General features: G+C 37.4%; 2 protein-coding genes and 1 pseudogene across 6 annotated transcripts in view; 2 read left to right on the top strand and 1 right to left on the bottom strand.

Moving 5' to 3' along the window:
• Window positions 1-4797, top strand: part of LOC131146512 (uncharacterized) — a 52525-nt gene extending 47728 nt beyond the window's left edge. Inside the window, exons 11-13 of the mRNA XM_058096148.1 lie at window positions 1694-1896; window positions 3961-4047; window positions 4302-4797. Of these exons, the coding sequence (XP_057952131.1) occupies window positions 1694-1896; window positions 3961-4047; window positions 4302-4469 (458 nt within the window). The 3' untranslated portion in view covers window positions 4470-4797. The remainder of the gene's footprint in view (window positions 1-1693; window positions 1897-3960; window positions 4048-4301) is intronic.
• A 1038-nt stretch (window positions 4798-5835) lies between these two features.
• Window positions 5836-25201, top strand: part of LOC131146463 (isochorismate synthase, chloroplastic-like) — a 24141-nt gene continuing 4775 nt past the window's right edge. The window contains exons 1-16 of one of the 5 annotated variants that reach the window (XM_058096085.1): window positions 5841-6164; window positions 6291-6506; window positions 7261-7505; window positions 8553-8670; window positions 8764-8880; window positions 8986-9132; window positions 9430-9504; window positions 9590-9658; window positions 14057-14175; window positions 14311-14368; window positions 14534-14644; window positions 14942-15026; window positions 15623-15720; window positions 16223-16315; window positions 16513-16588; window positions 17132-17468. In XM_058096085.1, the coding sequence (XP_057952068.1) occupies window positions 6039-6164; window positions 6291-6506; window positions 7261-7505; window positions 8553-8670; window positions 8764-8880; window positions 8986-9132; window positions 9430-9504; window positions 9590-9658; window positions 14057-14175; window positions 14311-14368; window positions 14534-14644; window positions 14942-15026; window positions 15623-15720; window positions 16223-16315; window positions 16513-16563 (1728 nt within the window). In that variant the 5' untranslated portion in view covers window positions 5841-6038 and the 3' untranslated portion in view covers window positions 16564-16588; window positions 17132-17468. Of the gene's footprint in view, window positions 6165-6286; window positions 6507-7260; window positions 7506-8552; window positions 8671-8748; window positions 8881-8985; window positions 9133-9429; window positions 9505-9589; window positions 9659-14056; window positions 14176-14310; window positions 14369-14533; window positions 14645-14941; window positions 15027-15622; window positions 15721-16222; window positions 16316-16512; window positions 16589-17131; window positions 17469-25201 lie in introns of those variants that run through there. The other 4 variants (XM_058096083.1, XM_058096087.1, XM_058096086.1 and 1 more) reach the window with 4 other exon arrangements.
• On the bottom strand, window positions 18773-23913 carry LOC131145826 (pectate lyase-like; annotated as a pseudogene).

Raw genomic sequence — 25201 nt, 5'->3', positions numbered from 1 at the left:
GAGGATAAAATAAGTTGGACTCCAAGGAGAGCTAGGAGGTATGGTTTCTATGGTAGAATCTTATGGATGGGCATAGTGCATTTTATAAAACATGGAATAAATGGGACAAACATGCTGGAGCATAGGGTTGTGCAATCGGTTGGTTTGAAACAAAATTCAAAGGAACTAAATTTTTTGGTTCATTTTTAGAATAGAATTGAATCAAATCAAACTTGCCTATAAAACCGAACACCAACTGAACTTTTTTGTTCCATAGTGCAAGAATTGAACCTAACCAAACTCATTAATTTTTACATGACATTATGTAAAATGCACACTTAAGGAACAGTAACTAGAATAAAATTAGAATTTCTATGCAAAGATTCAAAGTAATAAACAATTCAAATGATTTTTTTGAAGGTATAGTTTGATTTTCAGTTTGGTTGGTATTTGATTTTCAAATCCAAAAACCAAACCGGAATATATTTGGTTATGATTATTTGTACCAAACCGAACCAATTTAAATATATGGCCAAACCGTCTAAATTGAAATGATTTGGTTTGGTCAGTTTTATTGGTTTGAACCGATTAGTGCGTAGCCCTGCTTGAGCATTCATTGTATGGATGTTATACATAAAGACATGGCATCATGGATCATAATAAAATTGGTGATGCCTCTTTGTTTTAAGCATACAGATCCATCATGACAGATCTTGGGTATTCTTACCTTGCTTAAAAGACCTATGTTGAGAAAAATTCTAAACATCTTAAATGTGTAATCTAGCTTGTTCGCCTTTTTCCGCACCCATCTTGAAAGGTAAGAAACTCTCGGAGGCTCATTGTCCTCAGACTAATGATATTAGGAGATATATGAAAGAAGTCCTGATATGCATCAGCCATTTTTTTACTTATGTATGGTAAAATATATGAGTCTTGATATTGCTTATGCAATTGGTATGCTTTAGGGATACTGAAGTGATCTATGCTGAGTCATTTAAAAAAATGCAAAGAAATTGAGAAAAATTTTGTAGAGTATTAAAGATTATATTCTCACTTACAGATGGTGAAATCACTTTGAGGTGATTGTATATTCTAGTGCTAATTACACCCTAGTTGCGTAGATAATAGGAAATCCACTTCTAGTTATGTTTACATGGTGGCAGGAGGAGTTGTTTGTTGGAAGAGTAAAACAATCTCTCACAACTACCTCAACTATATATGCAGGCAGCAGGCAATATTTATAGCTTGCTATGAGGCAACACATTAAGCTTTATGATTGCAGAAAATTATAGGGCTTCGGATTGTTGATTCTATTATGAGGCTATTATTGTGATATTGTGACAATTTTTCTTTAGCTTCTCTGAAATAGCAATTAGCGCATAGAGACATTAATTTCTTGTTTGTTCAAAAGAAATTCATGATTTCTAGACTTTTATTGAGCCCATAGCCATGGAGCGCATGATTGCAGGTCCATTGACCAAGGGTTTTAACTGCAATTTGTTTTTTTTAAAAGAAAATGCAACTTGTATGGGTTAGTTAAATCCTTTTATGTTTTGGGTTAGTGAGAGTATAACATTGTTGTAGTTCCAACCTCATTTTGATGATTTTGTTATCTCGAGCACATTATGGATCGATATCTTTTATGATTCTTTATTGTAGTGGTTGTTTCAAGCTCATGTTTCCCATTTATTGCATGATTGTTGTTGTTGTTTAGATTCTACAAGTGATGGAAGGAGATGGGATGCTGAAAGAGACCACCCAGCAGAAGTAAAAGGCTTAGGGAGGAGTAAATGGTCGGATGATTTGGAGGAAAATGATACTGCAAAAAGAGAAAGTGTGAAGGGGAGTTTAAATGCTCTTTCTGGGTTGATTCAAGCATATGGCAAGCGAGCTAAATCTGTACATTGGGGTGATCAGGTATTTACTACATTTCATGTTATTATTTTATAGTGCTGCTGCTGTAGATGAAAATTTAATTTGATCCATGGGCAAGGTTTTAAAAGTTCAAATGATCTTGTGCCTCTTTTATGGTCATTCGTCTTTGTAAAATTTTGCTGCCTGCCAATCTGTTACTGCTTGCCAAAGGATTTTGTTAATGGTTTCATGTTGCCTCATCTTCTAGCTCTGTTGTGTGATTGTGTTCTGTTGATTCAGCCAATGTACATTTTGTTTTTTTGTTTTTTTTTTGGTGGAAAATGTATAGGGAGAAAAAAGAAATATTTGAGAATATCATGTAAGAAACCTGCATAGTGTATACATAGAATGGTCAACTTAATTTTTTTGTTAATTTTTATTTTTGTAAGGGAATGGAGAGCGATTTTTTTTTTTTTTTTAATTTTTTTTTAAAGATTTAAAATGCTAGTTGGCGGGGCACATGCTGAGCCACTTTCTGATTGCTACATTATCAATGAAATGTCTGTCTAATCTGGGGCAAGCTGCAAGTTAATTAAAAGATGGCATGGATAGATATAAATGAATAAATCATTCTTTAAATAATATTTGTTTGCGAGATATTGTTATTTTTAACACCATGAATGCTGTTATTGCACCATTACAATCCTCATAAGTATTCAAGGTTTATGTTTTATTAACGTAATCAGATTTATCACGCCAAGCTGATGAAACAAACTTCGAAAACCTTTCTTCACTATGGTGGCACAAGATAACTGAAGCTTTATCTCCTTTTAGTGGTATGCTCTTCAAGTAACCTAAACAGATGTAAAATAAAGCATTTTGCTAATGTGTAAAAAAATGCCAGATAATGGAGCAAATTTTCTATTATACCCACAAAAGGAGAGGAAAATTAAAAGAAGTAAAATCCTTTGAAATGTGTTAGACCTAATCATATTTCCCAAGTATTCGGTCGGATTCTTTCAGTGCACTCACTCAATGTCGATAGAAAGAAGCTACTAAGCCCCAAAAAACTGAAAATTTTGTGGCTTGGGTGTAGGCTTTTTGAATAATTTTCTGTTTTGATGGCTTTTGGTTATTCTTTGTTTTTTTTTTAAAATTTTTTGTTATCAAATACGAAGTATATCTTCTCGCTGATAAAAGTAGTTGTAAGACCAAGCATCTAGCCTACACCCCAGCTAGCTATGGCATGCACACACCTCTAATTATAAAAAAAAAACTAACCAATACCTCCAAAACAAGGCTTTGAGCAAAAATAGAAAAATAGCAGTGAACTACTACTAAAGTACTGGGGAAAAAGCAGCAGCAAGAAGCCACAGAAATGCCGCAAAATAGCAGCAAACAGAATCAAATCAAGCAGGTCCTTATCATATATTGCCTGGTCGGCTGATGTAGCATTATCTTCATTCAACATTGTCCATGCTTCTCTTAGGCATTTTTGTCAAACAATATGTAATTGTACTAAATCATAAATAGAAACAAACTAAATGTTGATGAAAATGAATCTCATATGTAGTATATAAATTTAACAATTTAGTTTAGGTGATTACTTTCCCTAGGTGTTTTCTGCATATTCGCTTTTAAAATCCTATTCAAAACTAACATCATAAAATACTGGCATCTATGAAGATCTACTGCTACTTTATCACATCAAAGTTGACAAGTTCTAAAAGTTAAAAAGTCCCTGTTACCTGGCCACTGTTTCTTGATTAGTTGAAAATTGTCCATTGTGCATCCCCATTCAGAAAAGAGCAACATTTTCAACATGTTTATTCTGATAAGATTGTCTAGTCATGGTAAGACTAAATTCAGAATAATGGTGCTGCCTACGACAAGCTTTTTTATTTTTTTGGGGATGTGCACTGCAAATGACTGCAATATTTTTGTTTGTCAATTTGCTATGTGCTTAGAAAGCATCTTGCTTTGATCAAATGCTGGGTTTGTCTTTTCATTTTTTGTTTTGTTTTGCATATGTCTCGTTCAACAGAGCTATCCTCTCTAGTGATTATTTGAGTCAAAGTTCTTCCATGTGCATTTATGTTTCATTTTTTGTTACTCTTCTTCCTTTAGGTTGCTGCTACAGGATTCTCGATTGGTGCAGCAAAGAAGACAAACACATTGGCTCTTGTGATTGGACCTGGCTCTGGATACAACTTGGTTAGTTTTCTGGTTACTGCAGCTGCATTTTTCAATATAAGGGAGTGAAAAATTTAGAATGTCTATGTATCTTTTGCGGTTGTCTTGGTTTTTGAACTTACCCTCATAATTGAAGGCCCTGGCTTTGTGCTTTGCGTACATGGCTGAATTCCCGAATTTAGCAGAATTTCTTTTTCATTATTCTTATGCAGATATAGGATTTTTTCCTGACTACTTAATAACCTTGTTTATATGTGTGCTTGCGATACTTGTAGAAATCAAATCCCTTGTGTGAAGAAGAAAAACCAGGAACAATCCAAACTAGTGGTGAGTCGAAGCGACACAGCATATTCCAAGAACGACTCCGCGCAGAGCGTGAATCCTTCAAAGCTGTTTTTGATAGGAGGCGACAGCGGATTGGACTTGAAGTGGATGAGGAATAAAAATTGAAGAACCAGCATTTCTTTTGTTCCCCTTTTAACCATGTATTTTTAGGGCATTCACTTTTTATTTTTTTCAAGTAGTACAACTGCCCATGATAATGAAATTAGGGATTTCTTTTCTTTGCACTGGGAATTGTATGATCTTATTAGCATTATGGGAACTGTTGTACAATTGGTAGAAATTAGCACGACCCCTACACTTTTTTTTTTTTTTTTTCATTTGTAACTGTAAAGTGGCGGTAATAGAGGAAAGTGCCTCGACCGAACTATGATTATATGGCATTTTTTGGCTTTGTTTTATTAAAATGGATGATGGGTTAGATTGAAACATTAGGTCTTTAATTCTGACTACTGGGCCTTTTGTGAAAAGTTTTAAGTTGTGTGGATTTAAATAAAATGTAGTATAAAATTATATTGAATATTTTTAAAATTAAAAGATAGATTTAAATCTAAATTGTAAAATTCATGTTTAGTTTACCTTTCAAATTTGGAGAACATGATAATGAAAGTTACTTTTTCTTGTTTAGTTATCAAGAAGATGGGAAGACAAAACACATATGGTAAATTAATCAGAATATTTGTTTTAGATATCAATAATCATTATTAGTTATAGGAAAAATTTTAATTAAATTTAAATAAATTTTCATTTTTATAGTTTTTTTTTTTTGAATACACATTGAGTATCCAAGCATCCGTTTTACGGTCTACGTGGCTAATCCTGCGCCCTTTGAAGTTGATTCCACAACTCTAAAAGGAGGGTAAATTCAGGAGTCCAAGGACGGAAATGAGTTCGAGAGGGTTTGAACACCTGACCTCGTGAAAGGCACTCCCGCAGCTCGCACTATCACCTGAACCGCACCTTGAGGGTTTTTTAATACAGCATGTTGGTCGTGCGGATCGTCCTCTCTACTTGAACAAGTGGCCTTGAGATGGTGGAATGGTTCAGTTTCAATGGTGCATGGGATTTAGGGTTTTCCTGTGAGAAATGAGATGGGTTGTGTATGGGAATAAAGGTAGGTATTCACACGCTCTAGAAAGTGGATTTTGTTTAATTCTATTCTTTTTTTTTTTTTTGAGATTACACACCGGGTTTTCACGTGTCTATTTTACGGTCCACGTGACTAATCCCGTGCCCTTTGAAGCCGATCCCACAACTCTAAAGGGAGGTAAATTTCAGAAATTCAGGGACAAAAATGAACTCGGAAGGATTTGAACACCTGATCTCGTAAGAAACACCCCCGTAGCCCGCACTACACTTGAACTATACCCTCGTTTAATTCTATTCTTTTCTACCCTCCCTATTTACATCAAATAGAACATGATCCCAAAAACCGAAAAAGGAGTTTTCTGTAGGCACACACAGCAAATCCCTTTATACAACGTGTCACATTATCAACCAATCCCCTTCCACGCCCTGTCAAGTACTGTGACGACACAAGCACATGATCCTTTCCATGCATCATTCCCAGGCCACTGCCACTGCCGCTGCCGCTGCCGCTGCCGCTGCCGCTGCCGCTGCCGCAAAGATTTTGAGAGCCAGAAGCCCAAAATCAGCCAAGACTCTTCTGCATGGCTGCCGCCGCCGGGGGGCGGTGGTTGACATGGGTGAAAGACCCAGCTGAGGCAGTTAAATTCTCTATTTCAGCATTGCCCACTTCAAGTACCAAACAATCCGCTCACCATTCTCATCATCAAGTAAGCAATTAGCCATGCAATTAATATTTTCCCGTTACGAGTTAATTTTCTTTATTGCTTTTCGTTTTTGGGTGTTTGAAATTGTGTATAATATACATGAAAAAATTGGGACGTTGATGAAGCTAGGCACAGAGACATCAGCTGTGTTCATTATCAATGAATGGATCCCAAATAGGCGAAGAACAAGAGGGAAGAGGAAGAGCCCCAGTGGGCACCATTCAAACTCGAACATTCCCAGCCGTCCCTACTCCGGCATTGGCCATGCACAGCCTCTTTTCCGCCATCTCTGAGCTGAAGTCCGCCCTCCCCCCTCCTTATCCCTCCGGCATTATCCGCCTCCAGGTATTTACCCTCTTCCATAATTAATTAATCGGGAGGAAGAGGGTGAGGATCAGAGTATCACATACCACGTGGTTGGTTGACGTTCACCAGTTTTTGATCGCATCTTATTTTCCTTATCCCCATCATAAATATTAATATATAATTAAGAGGGTATGAGTTTTGGACCTAACAGATGAGTCAGTGTGTTTATTTATGCTTATTTTTCCTTTTTAGAGGGTTAGAATCGCCTCTCAAAAAAAAAAAAAAAAAACTCAACGTAGTGAACAGGTCACAATCTGTTCTTATTAATAAATTCATATGGTACATAATTTTTTTTACCCCCAAAAAAAAAAAAAAATTATAAAGTTATGCGGTACTTTTGGTTTTTATTCTTTAGATTTGTAAATAATTATTAAAATGTAAATAAAAATATTCTTTAAGATGATTTTAAAATTTCTTATATAAATTTAAAAAATCAATATGATATTTTTTATAACTATTTAAAAAATTAGAAATGCAGGATAAAAATTATTTATTACAAGTGCTGGTTCTAGGTTTCAACTTTCATGCTAAGCTGAATAAATGGGAACTAAATTCAAACATTTCAACATTAATGAATTCTATGAAACGAACCCCCAGGAAACGCCGTTATTTTCCCGCTCGAAGAGCTCTTTTTGAGTCTCTAATCGGTGGCGTATGTGGGGTTCTCAAACCCTAAAATTTTGAAACGAAGCCACCGATGATGTCTCACAGATGATTTGTTTTGGGTTTGAAGGTCCCAATCCAACAACAAATTGAAGCGATTGATTGGCTTCGCGCCCAACAAGATCAGATTCTTCCTCGCTGTTTCTTCTCCGGTAGAAATCCTAGTGCAAGTTCTGATCTATTACTCATCGACTCCAATGGAAATTCCCAAAATTCAGCGAGCCGTAGTTTGGTCAGTGTTGCCGGCGTTGGCTCTGCAGTCTTCTTCCGGCAATTCCATCCGTTCTCCTCCTACGATTGGAGGTCGATCAAGAGGTACAGAACGCAAGCTGTTTCCTTTGTCTTTTAACAATGCTCGTTTACCGTTGGCTCTGCTTTCGACCACATGGTATCACTAAAGTTTTATTATTTGTTGTATGTTATGTGCTATTTTACGACTAAATCCATTATACAGATCTGAATGGAGATAAGTTTCTGCTTCACATGGGTTTAGTCGTTCATACTTTAAAAGCTGAATGCATTTAGTGTTTCCTTCGCAAGGTGCAATTGATAACATTCACTGTAAATAGCCCAAATATCAAGTAGAGGGGCTTGACAGTGATTAAAGTTCAAACTGTATATACCCTGCAGCGGTTGCTAAGTATTTCAAACAACATCAAAATAAATTCTTTTCGCAAAAATCTTGTGGGCCCACCTAATAATCTTAGGCACGCTCTATCTCCCTCGGAAACATTGGTGGGGGGCCCTGGGGGAGGGGTGTGTGGGACAAAGGAGAGTTAGGCTTTTAATGTCTAGCTGTTTTCTTTGACCCTGAGTTGGTGGGAGCGTGGTGCACTAAGCTACCCTTTACGTACTTATCCACCCACTCATTTCTCACCTCAATATTTTGTTCAGTGCACATGCTGTGTGTCACTCTTTATAGTTAGTAATGAATTCAAATAAAGGCAATGGTATGGCAGCTTTTACTTCCAAATTATCCTTATTTTCCCTATCGTTATGATAGTCTTATGAAGAATGGAATCATTGTGAATTCAACTAATGGATCCCCAAGAAATGTCTCCACCGTCAAAGACATGTTATCTTTCATAACTGCTGCTTGCTTCTTGTGCATTCAGACTAGTAAACTTTTATGCATATAGAAAACAACAATTATACATAGTACCTGCATACCTCTAGTCATTTGTTTAGCATATAAATATACGATTACAAAATAATCAATGAAGTGAAGCATGAATATTGCTGCTCTGCTTTTGTTAATCCCATTTAACGGACTCTGGGCGATTGAAGAATTTGTTGATACTGTTATTTCTTCTATTTGAAAGCCTAAACTGGAAATCTATTTCTACACTCTCATAATTGAAGGTTCTTGTCTAAGAAGTGCCCTTTGATTCGTGCATATGGGGCTATTCGTTTTGATGCGAGGGCTAGCATTTCATCTGAATGGGAGGCGTTTGGCTCATTTTTCTTCATGATTCCTCAGGTAAAGCAATTAAATTTGTGATTAAGTAGTTTCTATTTAATTCATATTTCATTTAGCATTTTAATGACGTGTTCCTAGACTCTGTATAACAAGGTTGAGTTTGATGAGCTTGAAGGAAGTTCAATACTTGCTTCAACTGTTGCATGGGACAATGCTTTTTCATGGACTTGGGGGATGGCAATTGATGCACTTCAAGCTACATTGCATCAGGTTATCATATGCTTCTTAGCTTTTGCATAATGTTGGTTGTTCAATTTTAACTTCTAGTTTTCCTGTCTCATTTATTTATTATTTTTTCTATTTTTAATGATGCAGGTTTCTTGTGTTGTTCTAAAGTTGCAGAAAGAAGTTCCTAAGACATTCATTCTCAGCAATAATCACGTTCCTAATAGGACATCATGGGATCTATCTGTTAAAAGAGCTTTGCACCTAATAAATAGAAGCAACTCATCCCTTCTCAAGGTAATAAACTATGAGTGAATGGGCTATCCTTGCATTAATTTCTTGTGCATCTGTTCTAATCAGGGATAGCAAGAAATGCATGTATTGTTTAGATTGACATATTCAGGCATTGAAAATTGAATCTATGGTGCTGTAACCCACTGTGTGTATGCTCTTTTTTTGTTTTTTTTAATAAATAATTTAACATTGGTAAATATGCTTGCATGTTGATCTGTATTAATTTTATTGCTATTTTTTTTTTTTAGCTCCCCTTACCATCTGTTTTGGCTTCTAATGTGTTTCTGTATGGAACTTTAGGTTGTTCTTGCTCGTAGCAGCAGATTTGTGACTGCTACTGATATAGACCCTATAACATGGTTAGCTTGTTTACAGGTATGGCTGTCCAATTTTAGTTTGGTAATAATGAAATTTTTCTGTATGATATCCGGTTACATATGCTAGATCTAAGCTGATGCAGGTTGAAGGAGAAAATGCATACCAATTCTGTATTCAGCCATCTGATGCAGCAGCTTTTATTGGAAATACGGTACATGTGCCAATATCTGCTTATTACATGATAAAATATACACTTCCTTCTGTGCATGGTATTTTTTCCTATGATCATTGTACAATTCATCTGCAATACACATTCAGAAATGTTTTTCTGTTGAAATTGATTTTGCATGTTTTATACTGGACTAATGGTCTATCTATTGAAGTAACATAGCCTACTATGTACCTGTACTAAGTTTGAAGTTTTTCTACCTTTTCCAATTTGTATCATTACTGTTATTGCATATGTATCAGATCCGCTAAACAATTAAAGAGACTCAAAAGATTTTGTTTTAAATGCTTATATCATCTCCCTATCTGCACTCACATGCACATGCTTTTGATAATGTTGTGGCATGTTTCATTGATGCTGTTAAGATTTGATTAAAATGAATGACCTAACTTGAAGATAGGTCTCTCTCTCTCTCTCTCTCTCTCTCTCTTTATAATACAAATTAAACTCATTCTAATGACAATAATACCCTTACTAACTCTCACTAATTAACATACCAACACACTCAATAATAATAGTACTTGGAAGACATATATAACCTCTTAACACTCCCCCTCAAGCTGGAGCATAAATGTCACTAGCTTGTTACAAATGAATTTAACATGAGCACCCGCCAATGCTTTTGTAAACAAATTCGCAAGTTGCATGTCCGACTTTATTTAAGTGGTTGTAATGAGTTTCTACACAAGTTTCTCCAGAACAAAGTGGCACTCAACTTGAATGTGTTTAATCCACTCATGAAAGACTGTGTTGGAGGCAATATGAAGAGCAACTTGATTATCAAACATCAATTTCATAGGCTGAGAATGCGAAAAATCCAATTCTTCTAACATGTTCTTAAACCAAACAATTTCACATGCAGTGTGAGCCATCGCTCTATATTCTGATTCAGCATTTGACCTTGCCATCAAAGTTTGTTTCTTACTCTTCCAAGAAACCAAACTACCACCAATCAAGATGTTGTACCCGGTGGTGGATCTCCGATCGGAAGGTGATTCGGCCCAATCTGCATCTGTTTATCCATGGATATAAGAATGACCTTGATCATGATATAAAAGAACTCTCCCAAGTGCACCTTTGAGATATCTCAAAATGCAAATTACTGTCCAATGACTTGTCCTTGGAATATCTAGAAATTAATTCACACCAATTGCAAATGATATATCTGATGGAGTAACTGTGAGATAATTCAACTTTCCAACAAGCCTCCAATATTGTCCAGGATTGGATAGCAAATCACTTATATCTAGTATTAACTTCATGGTAGGATTCATGGGTGTATCAACTAGTTTAGATCCCAACAAGCTAGTTTTATCCAACAAATCAAGAACATACTTCCCCTATGACACAACAGTTCCGATACGAGATCTAGATACTTCTACACCCAAGAAGTATTTCAATGGCCCCAAATCTTTGGTATGAAACGTAGTCTGCTAAAAATGTTTTAAGACTTTGAATGCATTTATCATCATCACATATAATAATATCACCCACATAAACAACATGAAGGATCCTACAATACTACAACACTGAAACGACCAAACCATGCTTTAGGAGACTGTTTTAAACCATATAAAGCCTTCTTGAGCCGACACACTAAGCCCGACTCCCCCTGAGCAGCAAACCCAAGTAGTTGCTCCATATAAATCTCCCTTCTCAAGGTCACCATGCGAGAAGACATTTTTCACATCTAACTGATGCAGAGGCTAGTGACAAGTACTAGCCAAGGAGATGAACAGATGTAATTTTGGCAACGAGAGAAAAAGTATCAGAATAATCTAGACCATACACCTGAATGTATTCTTTAGCAACAAGACGAGCCTTTAGATGAGCCATAGAACCATCAGGGTTGACTTTCACAGTGTAAACCTAGTGACAACCAACCATAGACTTGTCAGGAGGAAGAGGTACCAAGTCCCAAGTACCATTATTATCTAAAGCATTCATCTCTTCAACCATAGCATCCCTCCACCTAGAATGGGCTAAGGCTTTCGTAATAGATTTAGGAAGGGTAGTAGATGAGGAAACCAAAGATGTGGTAGTAGAATCTAAATGGGACTCTCTTCCTTGGAGCTGCCGTTATGAATACACTTGCAAATTAGGATGATCAAGACAATGAGAAGGACTCAAATAGATACAGTACGTTGCCACCCACTCGATCCCAAAGGTGAGGAGTCGATGGTGGCTGCATTGGTTGCCCCCAAAAGTCTGAAGTCATTTGTGGTTGCATTGGCAACACATGAGGGTCTGCCGTGAAGATCCCAACACTACTCAATTGTATGATTATTCCGTCCACAATGAGAACACTTGCGAGGTGTACCTCTCTCTCATCCATCTTTATCACTAAGACTACTCAAGCTACTGCGATAACTTTTTGCGGTTGTTTGGTAGAGAACTGGAATCACTTTGTATAGCAAAGACTGTCCTCTTTGAGCCAGATGCAAGAGTAGGAGAATTCGTGTTAAAGGAAGCATGCAGGACACGAAAAAAAACCTTCGCAAATGATGGCAGCTCGACACTATTGAGTATCTGGGACCAAACTGCCTCAAACTCAGGTCTCAAGCCTGCGAGAACACAAAGAACTGTCATATGCTCCCTCTGCTTTTGCATCTCATGAACATTGGCAGTTATAGTTGCACGAAAGCTCCTCATGAATACCTTCATCTCTCCAAAATAATTTGTATACACACATCTCCTTGTTGTAACTGAAAGTACTCCCAGGTTAAATCATACATACGTGTAATGTTATTGGAGTATAGAAGTTTGACATAATCACAAATATCCTTGCCCGTATCTAGATGCATACACATCTGTGCAATTTGTGGCTCCGTCGAATTCCATAAAAGGGAAATAATCAAGGCATCTTCCTGAACCTACACGTCTTTTCTCTTCTTATCAGAAAAATCAGATTGGAGCAAGTGGTAAGATTTCCCTAATCCTGTTAAATAAATACGAAACAGCTTTAGATCGTTGAAAATAGTTCTTTCTATCCAACTTTTGAGTCTTTATTTGTGGCAGCGATGTAGGAAACAAATTTTTGGGATTCATAGATTCCATTCTAACACTCACAAATCAGCAACTGCACCAAAAACAAGAAGAACAATTAAAACTCATCGGGACAGTCACAAACTATGTGAGGCACCGAACCAATGACAAACGAGGTGAACAACTCACCAATGGATATAGCATTGCCACAGCAGTCATAAATCAGCAACCACACCAAAAACAAGAACAATCAATAATTAGGACAATCACAAACTATGTGAAGCACCAACACAACCACGGATGAGGTGAACAACTCACTGATGGATATAGCACTGCCACAGCCTTACAACTGAATATACAAATGCTGCCATGGCTCCAAAAAACTCACGAAGGAGCATTCACAAAACTTAAATAGAAATTAACGGAATACCACAAGTGCATGGTCAAAAAAGGTTGAATTTTTGAGCAATAAACTGGCCTAACAACTTGATAATTTAGTCTAAAGAAGGAATCAGAGCATGACAGGAAAAAAAAAAAAAAACTGGCCGGTGTGTGGGGTCAGCCCTGCCACCATTTGGCCGGCGCATGGGTGTGCATGAGGTGTCCGCCGGTGATGGGGTTTTGTGGGGTCGGTCGTCCTTGGGGGGGGGGGGGGGTGGGGGTGGGTCTGTTTATGGGTGTATGGTTGGTTTTGTGACATAATATGGGGTGGAGGTGGATCTGGGAAGGACAGCCGTGGGAGTGGTGTTTTCCGGCTACGGCTAAGGGGAATAAGATTTAGATTGAATTACGCTCTAATACCATGTTAAGATTTGATTAAAATGAATGACCTAACTTGAAGATAGGTCTCTCCTTCTATTTAAAATACAAATTAAATACATTCTAATGACAATAATACCCTTACTAACTCTCACTAATTAACATACTAACACACTCAATAATAGTAGTACTAAAAGACATATATAACCTCTAACAGATTCACACCTATGTATCAAATAGACTCTACTTTTAAGCACATTTCAAAATTAATTCCATGTAAATGTTGTGTTATGGTTTTGGGTTATCTATTGCACTGTTAGTGTCCCCACAGATTGATAATTAATTGTACTTTTTCTTGTTAAGTCATTGGGCTTTGTGTTTTGACATATAGTGGTTGGCTTTGGCTTATTGAAATTTCTCTTGAAGTTGGATAGTCTTGCCTATGCTTTTCTTGTCTCAGCTCATTAATCCACTTAAGATAGTTAAAGGCTGAAGTGAATTAGATGATTGGAAGTAAAAGAATCTGTCACTCATGTCTATAGTTTAAAAATGCTATGCTCTTAAAGATTTTTCCCACCATTGATGCATGATTGAGGGCTGTTTTCTTTTAGTCACTTATACAAACTTTGTGAATAGCCAGAACAACTGTTTCATCGGAAATCTCTAACCATCTTTAGTGAGGCATTGGCTGGAACTCGTGCTCGAGGTGGATCAAATGATTTAGATCTTCAAATAGAACACGACTTACTTTCCAGGTTCAAATTACTCTCTGAACTTGGTAAAATAGTTCATGGTGATGTTCATTACATTTTACATTGTAAATATTGTCATTCATTTGTTAGCAATGTTCAGTATATATTGTTTTGTTGTTTTTGGTTATCATTTTGCAGTCCTAAGGACCACCTTGAGTTTACTATAGTACGAGAAAGCATAAAAAGGAAAGTGGAGGCAAGTTTTTTTCATTTTTAGTTTTTCCTTCTGAAGGAATCTCTTAATTTGTCCATCCAATTTGTTGAGCATTATTGGTGATATGTGCGAGCAAAAGAATATTTGCTGAGGTATCTAATGTTGTACATGCCATATGACCAAAATATCTACCCTTTTTCTTTGCAGGCTATGTGTAACTGGGTATTGGTTGAACCAAAGAAAGCAATTCGGAAACTCCCTAGGGTCCAACATCTACATGCCCGACTGACAGGCATGTTGAGAAGTGAAGATGACGAGGTAAAAGAAGTAACTTGAAAGAACTTTTATTTGAATAACAATGTTTCTTTACATACAAGCCAGATTCTCCATGAGCTTCGAATTTGTGTCTATTGGCTAGCTGTTCTGCTCTCTTGAACTCCTAATGTTCTTGAATTTATGCTTTGCTCATTTTTTTTTTTTCCTTTTCCATGTTGAATGATTTGTAGTTTTGATTTGTGGAAGATCAGTATTCCTTTCCCTGCTTAACTTCGGATAGTTCTGGAGTTTGTTGTTTTCTTTCTTTCACCTCCCCACCTCCTCTGTCTCCTATTTCAGTTTGGCATCTTATCCTCTCTTCACCCAAGTCCAGCAGTTTGTGGATTTCCTACAGAAGAAGCACGGCTTCTTATTGAAGAAACTGGTAAATTCACATCATTTTATTCTTACTACTGTTTTTGCAATTTAATGAATGTTTGGTTCCGAATTATTTAATTGTGTTCATTTTTATTGGAGAGAATATTTACCTGTTGCTCTAGATGAATAAGTAAACAAATAGCAGATGTACATTAAAACTTAAAAATATATCATGCATCATCCATTATTATTTTTATTTTTTTTGGGTAGAATACATTTTGCTCAATATGTTTTTATAGATAGCTAAATAATATCCTCAAATTATTCAATGAGAACATTGGAAAATCACACCGAATTTTGACCTTGAATCCTGAAGCATATGTACTGTTGAAAGTAAATTGAAAAGTCATGCTTGCACAGAGCAGAAATTCTTGTACTATGTATTAGCCTTTTTATTTCATGCTAATTCCCGCCTTTCCTTATTGAATCATGCAAGCTAAGTAATCATGTATATATCTAATTATTGTTCGTATATTTGTTGAAACTGTTGTTCTCATTGAAATTCATTAATAACCCTTTTCTGTCTGCTATTTACCTGTGGCAGCTTGTGTTGGATATGACTGTAAAGTGTAAATTATCTTGGTTTTCTTTTAATGTGTTTAGAGATGTTTGACCGGGGAATGTATGCTGGACCTGTTGGCTGGTTTGGAGGAAGAGAGACTGAATTTGCTGTTGGGATCAGGTCAGCCTTGGTAGAAAAGGTGACTTAAGTTACATCCCTTTTTGTTTTTTTGTTTCTTTTTTTTTGGGGGGGGGGGGGAGGGGGGTGTGGAAGGAGGGGCTGGGTTGCGGTGGGGCATTGCCTTTTCTGTGCAATGCTCCCAGGCACTCCTACCGTGTACAATCTATGAATAGGCCAGCATGCTAAGACTTGAAGGGCATGGAAGCCACAAGAACAGGCCATAGGCCAAGAATGGAAGGGCATGAAAGCCCGCAAGCCACCAACCACCACAACAATAATGTATATACAAGGAAATTAGGCATAAATGCCAACACCCCACAAGGTTAGATCCCGTCTCAACAATGGAAGATGGGGAGGTGAACCACATTGCCAGCTGCTGGTTCAGTTAGTTCTCAGTCCTTGGCTACTAGCCTACCATTCTGAGCAAATACGAACTCCTCATTCGGTTGAGAAGTGGTCTCCACTTTCTATTTTTTCTTTTACAATGCCTACAGTATATTACGGACCAAGTTGAATCCCAGGGTATTGGTGCATTAATTTATGCTGGAACTGGGATAGTGGAAGGAAGCAATGCATCTCTAGAGTGGGAGGAGCTGGAGCTGAAGACATCTCAGGTCTTTATCCCTCTCTCTCCCCCCTCGTGTGTGTGTATGTGTATCTTTATGTTGCCTGTTTATGTGATTGTGTGGTTTTGCCAATGCATGTTCGCCTATATTTGTTTGCACAATTTATGGCATTGCTTCATTTATTGGTATTATGAGGGATCCCATGTGTGCTAATGATGCTTTTATGTGTTTGTTCTCTGCTGCAGTTCACCAAATTGATTAACTTGAGATGCCTTTCTGTAGAGAGCAAGAAATAATAATGTGGGGACTATCGATCAAAAGGTTAGTGATTCTGAAATGCAATTCGGGTTGCCTCTTCTCACTTAGGATGGATTTTCCTTCAGAATAAAAGGATTTAAAATATAAATTTGTTTTTAGTGCCACAACTGTTTCTGTGGACAATACCTGGATTTTTTTTCCCCAAAGAACATTCTCGTTCCAAAAAAAGGGCTTTTGGTTGCTGGTGGCAGGCGAATGAATGGCTGATGGAATCACTAGTTTCAAGACCATGAATAGGGATTTCCAGTCTCCTGGAATTTGCATGAGCTAGTAGGAATTTTTTGGGCAAAGTATATGAACTGTCAGCTTGTTTTAATTCCCCTTCTCTTTTTAATGAAAGGTGGAACAGTAGTCCCTTAGGAGACAGCCCTATGGTTCAACTATGAGACTTCCATCTTGGAGGGTTCAAGTTGAAATATTGGGATTGGGTGGGGCTTAGGTGGTGGACTTTTATTAAAGTTGTTGATTCAAAGACGATTTCAGGGTTTCAATCAAAATCAATTTTTTTTTTCTCTGTATCACTAATGACTAATGTGTGTTTGACAGATGTCCTGAAGAGATCAATGTCTCGGAATTTGTTAAATTGAAGATTATTTCAGCCAAATGATTCATTTTTGGTTTTGATGGTGTTGTCTTGAACTTCGGCACCTTCTTTTCGGCCTTGCTATGAAGCATAGAGCTCATTATCATACATGTTTTGAGTGAATGAATTGCCAAGATTTTTTATTGTTTTTGGCTGGTTTGGACCATTTTTTTGTAATCATAATTGCCCTATGTAAAATCATGCGTTGTTTTTAGTTTTGTAATTTGCCTTGTGTACACCCAACACGGGATCTTTGGTAGAAAGGTTGAACAGTTAATGGAAGTTTTTGCTTTTCCTTTTTCATGTTATCCTTGTAGTGAACTACATCAAGTGTGAGCTCTCTTCTTATTGCTGTTATTGTCATTTTTACATGTCGTTGCTTGTTGAAATATCCTGCTTACTAGCGACTCCCACAGGTGGCATATAGCTACATTTATATTGGTGAACTTTTTGGTGATTGATCAGGTATACCATGGTCCATACTGAGGCATCAATGGCGTGTTTGGAGGTTACTCACTAACCACCATTGCCAGCTTTGTCATTTTATAAGTTTTGGAACATTTTGAGCTCTGATGGTTGCTTGGCTAATTTGAATTAGCTTACCATTCTAAACATGCCATGTCCAAGCCCCAAGTTAAATTTTCCCTAGAAAATTCCACTGAAAGCGATTAAATTCATTAGTGGGACTGCCACTGATCGAAGGGGGAGCAGTTTGCTGTCACTATTGCTAGCTGAAAAATGACTTAATTTTGGCATTAATACTAACATTGGATTGGATTAGCTAGTGGGGATGGAACAAACTGAATCATCGAACTCATGAACTGAGAATGGAGATGCTTTTGATGCAGCGCATGTAGCTCAGAACTATTCCAGGAGAACAAAGCCTGACTTCATCATATGGTAGCACCCTAGTCCACATGGTTCTTTTGGATCCTGCTTTCTTAGCATTTGACACCCTTTGGGGGTCTTTTCGCCAAGAATGCAACTAAAACACTCGATGTCTGAATTGGCTGACGCCAGCTCTTTCTGGTAAGTGTGAAGGGTACGACAGCCCATAATTCTTTTCTATGGACATCTTGCTTTGTTTTCTGCGACACCATTATTGTTGCATGGGAGCTTTTACTATAGTAGTCCTATTGCTGCTATATTTTGGTCATTTAGCATTAGTTTTATTTGTTTATTATTATTTTTTTCTTTTCCTGGAAAAGAACAGAGAATATGAAGCCAATAAAGTTTCAAATGAATTAACTATATCAGTCTTTTTAAAATTCTGAAGCTTGCTCCTAATAACAGAGTAATAGCATGCACTCCAATCCCCTAGCCAGGGTTCTTATGCTACAAGGCTCATAGACCTCCACCTTCTTCCTTCCTAAACTCACTCTCTCACACAAACAATACAATTGTAATGGGCGAAAAAAAAAAAACAGGGAAGAAAAAAAGAAGGAAAGCAACGATGGAGGGAGTGAATTTACACTAAACCATTGTATTCAGATCTCATCGTGTGTTGATCTATCCAGTTTCTCCTGCTGCCATATGTAATAATAGGTTCTTGGCTTAAGCAGTAGCGTTTGTTTACGTACAGGACATTTTTGGTTCTGCTTAATTTAACATGGGCGACCTGGTATGCAATCAAGAGTACCGGCAAAGCGAGTGAGTCTAGTGACGAAGGTGCCAGGCTTTGCCTTGATCACATCCTTCTTGGAGAAAGGGAAGCTCACTTTCGGATTTCCTGATTCCACGAAGAAGGCTCCGTTCATCATTAGATCTCCCTCCGACCTCCATGTCCACGACTTCCACACGCTCTCTGGTGCATAATCCCTCTTCGTCACCTGTGGAACCACCCAACTTCACTCACAAATTCTTCCATTCCATACGCAATGGGAGATAGATGCAATGTTTTTGTGATTCGAAGTTTCGAACTATCGAACACACACACACACACACACACACACACACACACACACACACACACATATATATATATATATATATATATATATATATATATATATATATATATCTCTCTGAAAAATGCATCTTGGGTGGTGTTCCAATTCGACATTAGGGTGAACCCACACCCACATGGGTTCCACATCATATCCCTGTGTTTAGCAGCGACTTACATATCTTGGATGCATTTTCTCGAACCTTAACCCTAATCCTTTTCCATAACTATATGTATAAATAAATCAAGCATTTAACATATAAATACGAACCTCTTTAGCGAATTCATCAGGAGGAGCAATGAACCGGTTGCCTTGGCTGAGGATTGTGGGGTGTTGGCTCCCTCCCATGGCGTACATGAGCCAGTGAGTGTAGTCATTGTTAACCACATGGAAGAACCCCCATCGGCACCTCGGCATCCTCTGCACCAATCCCCTCCCGAAGTGGTTGAACGCCACCGTTATTTGCATTATTTGGTCGCCGGAGTACCCGTCGCTCGCCCCAAACAGCATCACCTGCACACTCATATTGTTATATCATTCAAGTATTTTTTTTTTTAATTATGGAAAATGCCGAACAATACAGCCTGTAACAAGGATTAACGTGGCCAGTTGCCTCCAGTGGCGTGAACTCGTGATGTTGCAAAAGAAACTTAAAATAAGTATGTTTGTAGTGTACCTCATTGTGATGGGTAAAGTGGCAATTGGAGATGGTGATGGCAGTAGAGCCCATGATGGCATCGATGAGTCCATCTTTGCAATTGGACATGGACACGTGATCGATCCAGACGTGGGTTGACCCATAGATGGAGATGCCGTCGCCGTCACTGGCCGTCCGAAACCCGTAGTGATGCACGGAGTCCCTAATGAGGCCTCCGCCGCCGGCGTTGATGTCGTGGATGTGGATACCGTGGATGATGACATTGTTCACGTACTGGATGGTTATGCCAGCGCCGTAGGCGATGTGGACGTTGGCCCCGCGGCCGTCGATGGTCTTGTTGCTGGTGACGAGGAGCTCTTCGCTGAGGCGGATGACCATGTTGCGGGCGAAGATGATCCAGAGAGGACCGTCCTGGATGACGGCGTGGCGGAGGGTTCCGGGCTTCGGGTTGACCATGTCGCCGTCGGAGTTATCGGTGACGACGTAGTAGTGGCCGCGCCTTGCCGCCGCGGGTCTTGCGGCCGAAGCCGAGGACGCAGCCGGCAAGGCGCTTGCGGTTGGCGGCCCAGTTCTTGTTGCACCGCCAGCACCGGTCGATGGGGTTCGTTGCCATGCACGGCCCCTTGTGTTTACGTAAGTTTCTTCTTGTGCTGTTTCCACCCTCTGTTGCCCTGCATTATTTCCAGGTTATTAAGAAAAAAAATATATTGAGAATTTGAACTAAAACATATTTTTTCTATGATTAATTCTCTTTTGAGATCAACTAAATTGCTCTTCTAAATATAAAAATACATTTGTCTACAAAGTAAATGTTCAAATGTAATTTTGCATTTCCGTTTTCACTCATTTTTCACTCTTAAAATTCACCCACTAATTATTTCTGAAAAACCCTTTCTCATCTTACCGTATGCATATGGCCAGGCTTACACACGGTACCACAAAAATTTTTTGAATTTTTCGAAGAAATAAATTTATCAATAATTTAAACTTTAGCAGTTTTTTTGAAGGGCTAATTCTTTTGAGGTCATATTTAATTTACAATAAAATATTTTTACATATGAAAACACATGAATATTTTCTATTAGTTTAAAATGCAATTTTAAAACGTTGGTTTCATGCATGCGTTTAACCACTCTTGAGACGCCATTAAGATGATTTAATCATTCTTTAATCGACTAATTAGCTAAGTAATCGACAATATTCAAAAATCAAAACATATCTATCCTTCCAATAAAAACCAATCCATAATTCTTGAAATTTGGCGGGCAAATCAAATGAAAAACAAATGATTACTGGAAATAGAAGGAAGAGAATTAATATATATACTTGTGGACGTGCTCATTGTGAAATGGTCAGTAGTGTCAAGGGGGTTGGGCTCGTAAGCCTCGAGCGCTGCCTTCTGTGCCTCCTCTGCCCTCTTCTGCCAACCTCATCGAAGTCTGCAATGTCACCCCTCACCTTTCCCATTAGCATCGCAACCAATGGCGACGCAAAAGCAACCCCCAAATCTTCACCCCACCTTTCATCATTCCTTCCTTCTCTCTCTCTTTCTCTACTCCTCTCAATTTCTTCTTCTTTCTTTCTTTGATTTCTTTTATGTTTTGTCTTCTTCTTTTCTCTTTTTTTGTAGAGGTTAAATTTATATGTTGAACCAGCTGTTCGAACTGGAACTCGCCCAATTACTATTTAAAAGGAACGGATGCAGCGAGTGAGATGGCTGGCGAGGCGTTCGTTGGCCCTTTGGATTGAGTTGGAATGGAAGTGTAGAGGGTTTAAATATTAGAATAGGAATTCTAAATTCGAGGGGAGGAAGAGAATGAGGCGTAGGGAGGAAAGAAAGGGCGGCCCGCTTTCCCAATAACAGTCAATTTTAGTCCTCCTCTTTCTTTCCATCCCCTTTCTAATTTGATAATCACAATGGACTTTCTGTTAAAATTGGATGGCATATTTAGAGATGATTATTTTAGAAAAATGTAATAAGGTAATGCATCTTGTACTTGCACCCCCCATCACTCGTTCATAACCGCATTGATCTAACAAAATTTAATGACTGCTGAATTTAAAACCATTGTTATTAGACTTAGGAATTTGAGATTCCATTCCACTCTCAATTCTTGCCATTCTGGTGTACCAACCATATGACTAGTTGCTTTCTTAAGCAGCGACAATACAAAGCTGGGGAAGGAAGTCGGAGCTTACGGTCTGTTTGAGTCCCTAGATGGAAGGTTGCGGTGACATTTCTTTTGTGTCTTCTAGTTCATTTAACAATATAATTAAGAACTATTAGGGAACTGTTAAATTTGACAAGTAAAAAAAAATGCTAGAGATATCAGTGCAAAGAAAGGCAAAAATGTGATACAAGAATAGAATATCAGTGATGAAATTTTTGCTAATATGTGGCTTGAGGAGATGAGGCTATGATATAATCCTTGTAACCATGGGTAGCTGTAAAATAAACTTATAACTATTTTTCCATCCAAAAGGAATGGGAATCTGTTTTGTTTTTCTGTTTTATTTTTACCAACTCGTAGTATATAATATAGCTGGTATGGATTTTAGTCCAGCACGATTGTAATTTTTGGTTCTCTTCTTGATTCATTCAATAAATCAGAGAGAGTATTCTGTTTTTTACATGGTATCAGAGCTTGGGCTAGCTTAGAATCAATGATTTCCTAGCCAATTTTCTTTTCATTTTTCTTCTTGAATTTTCAATCAAGTTCTGGAGCATCATTCATGGCATCCTCCGAATTAAATGATCCAAACAAATCGTATTACTCCACCGGACCATTGAGCTAGTCTTCAAATCTATATTTTCTCAATTCAACTGAAAATCTAGGTAATATATCTTGGTTCACAACCATTGCTTGGAAGAAGAATTATCACTCCTTTATCTTGGTCAAGGGCTATGATATTAGCTCTCATTGCAAAGAGGAAGATAGGTTTCATTATGGCAAAATTATTGCTGATCCAAGTCCAGAATCCCCTCTTTATGAAGATTAATTTGGTTAAGTTGCAACACCAATGGTGATTTCATGGATGATCAATTCCATGCAGTTTGATGTCTCGAGTAGCAGAATGTACTATTAAACTATTTAAAAAAAACTTAAACGCCAGAGAAATGTGGCTTGAATTGCAAAATTTTTTTTTCACAGGGTAGTGGTCCAAGATTTACAATCTGCAGAAGGAGATTTCTTTCTTTCTTTTTGCTTTCTGCATTTTTTTCTCAAAACCAAATGATAGTTACTGAGTATTATAACAAGATTCAGAAACTATTGGATCAGCGCTAAATTTAGAGCCCATTTACTAGAGTGTACACATGTGGGAGCCATCAAAGCTTTAAATGTTTCCTTTCTTCTCTTCTCACGACAAGACTTATGCTATGAGATTTTTGATGGGTTTGAATGAGAATTTTGAGAATGGTAAGGACTCGAGTTTTTCTGATGAAAGAGCCTTTTCCTTTTTTCCTTGTTCTCTTCTTTCCCCTTCGATTTAGCAAAATTTATATATGCTTTGGTTCTTCAAGAAGAGTCCTCACATGAATGTAGTACATGGAAGATTTTACACTGCAAGCCTGATTTGCAGTGGCAATGGAAAATATGCGAATTTCGAAGGGAAGTAACTCCCTGGTAATTTCTACTTGGGAACAAAGGAAATAATAAAAGAGAGAGACTTTTAAATGCACTCACTGCAATATGCTTGGACATACATTGATAAATGTTTTATCAATTACATGGGTTTACCACTAGGATATAAACTAAAGGAAGAAGACCAAGTGCTAATCAGGTTTTATCTACAATTCTGGAACAACACCTGAGAATGTTTTCGATTCAATGTCTTATTTCTCTAAAACTACTCCAGTGTGAGAAATTAATTGAACATTCCTCAAATGCTGGATGTAACTTTTTGGGGTAAAATCATCTCATCTGCAGCCAATGTGATTACTGGTAATGATTTGACTTAAGTTTTGGTTTTCTTTCGTGTCCTTTCTGGAGCTAACTGAATATGTGTCTCTGCGATTAATCATTGCTTTCTGGTGGTTAACTGCTATGTTGATATATCGCGTCAGCCATTAACATCTTAATCTTTAATCTCAAACTAAACTCCCTGAAAATTACCTACCTTGGAACTCATGGTCTGGCATTGTTTTCTGATTTTGTTTTTCTTTTTTTCAGTTCAAATTTAAACTTAAAACCCCACATAAACTCCATTTTCCCATTTTTTTTTTTGAACTCATTATCCAAAAGATTTTTAAAAAAAAAATTTAACTCGAAACTCATTCCCTTTTTTGTTTTTTTTTTTTTCCTTCATTTTTTTTTTTTTTCTTTTTCTTTTTTTTTTTGTTTTTCAGTTCCATTTTTTTTTTTCAAAGCCAAACCTGTTTTATAGAACTTGTTTTGAATCTGCCTAAGTGGTTTTTCTAGACACACCACACGTGCTACTGACCATTGGTAAATTTCTGTGTCTTGTTTTTAAAAAGCAACTATAATTGCTACATTGAATTCTCATGTGAATGTTGCGCAAATGGTGAGGTAAGCCGTAGTCCCCCACACAGTCACACAATTTGGGGAAACTCTGTAAATATGAAAATCCTAATTTGAAACCCTAATGAAAACCCCCTCACCTTATATAATAATGTTCTTTTGTTTTCTTTTTGTGTTCATCCCAATCGTTCAGGGGGTTTTTTTAATCTCATATTCTCCATAGCATTAGTCAACAACCTTGGCTAAAAATCTAAATCTAAAATCTATTCAGTGTTTGCCTTATTTTCTTTGATAACCTTTTTAACGTTTTTGTGGTGTCCCTTCCCCTCCTCCCCTCCCCTGTTTTCTTTTCCTCTTCCTCCTTCCTTCCTTCCTCTTTTTTTTTTTCCTCCCCTCTCCCTCTCTTTTCTCCCGGCCCCCATATTGCTCATTTGGAGCACACTTTGGTCTGGGTAAAGAGAGCATAGTCTATACCTGCTAGAAGATTACAAGTACATCTCTCCTTCTCAAAAGAGGTTTTCAACTGTTTTCTTTTCTTTTTCTTTTCTCTCCTTCTTCTTGAAGGGGCCTCTTTTCTTCTTCTTTCTTCTTCTTTTTTTCTTTTTCTTTTTTCTTTTTTTCTTCTTAACTGTTCCTTTAAAAATTTCTGCCAATAAAAATTTAGCCACCTATACTGGCATTGAAAGGGCGTTGGGGCACTAGCAAGTCCATCACCCAATGCTAAGCTAAAGTTATAAATTTTAATCAAGTCAAATATGTACAAAATTGGTGATTCAAATGAAGATTTTCTTTGTGATGTTTGTTTTGTCCTCTTTTTTGCCAACCAAAAATAGGAAACAAAAAGGAAAAAAGATTATACCTTACCATTACATTATTTTCATAAAAGTTTTTAACATATTTCCAAGAACCTATTGTTGATTTGAGATTTTGAAAAGATGAGAATCCATT

Source organism: Malania oleifera, chromosome 13 (assembly GCF_029873635.1).
Source record: "Malania oleifera isolate guangnan ecotype guangnan chromosome 13, ASM2987363v1, whole genome shotgun sequence".
Classification (NCBI taxonomy): domain Eukaryota; kingdom Viridiplantae; phylum Streptophyta; class Magnoliopsida; order Santalales; family Ximeniaceae; genus Malania; species Malania oleifera.
Note: the sequence above shows the minus strand (reverse complement) of the source record. Positions and strands in the feature narration are given on the sequence as shown.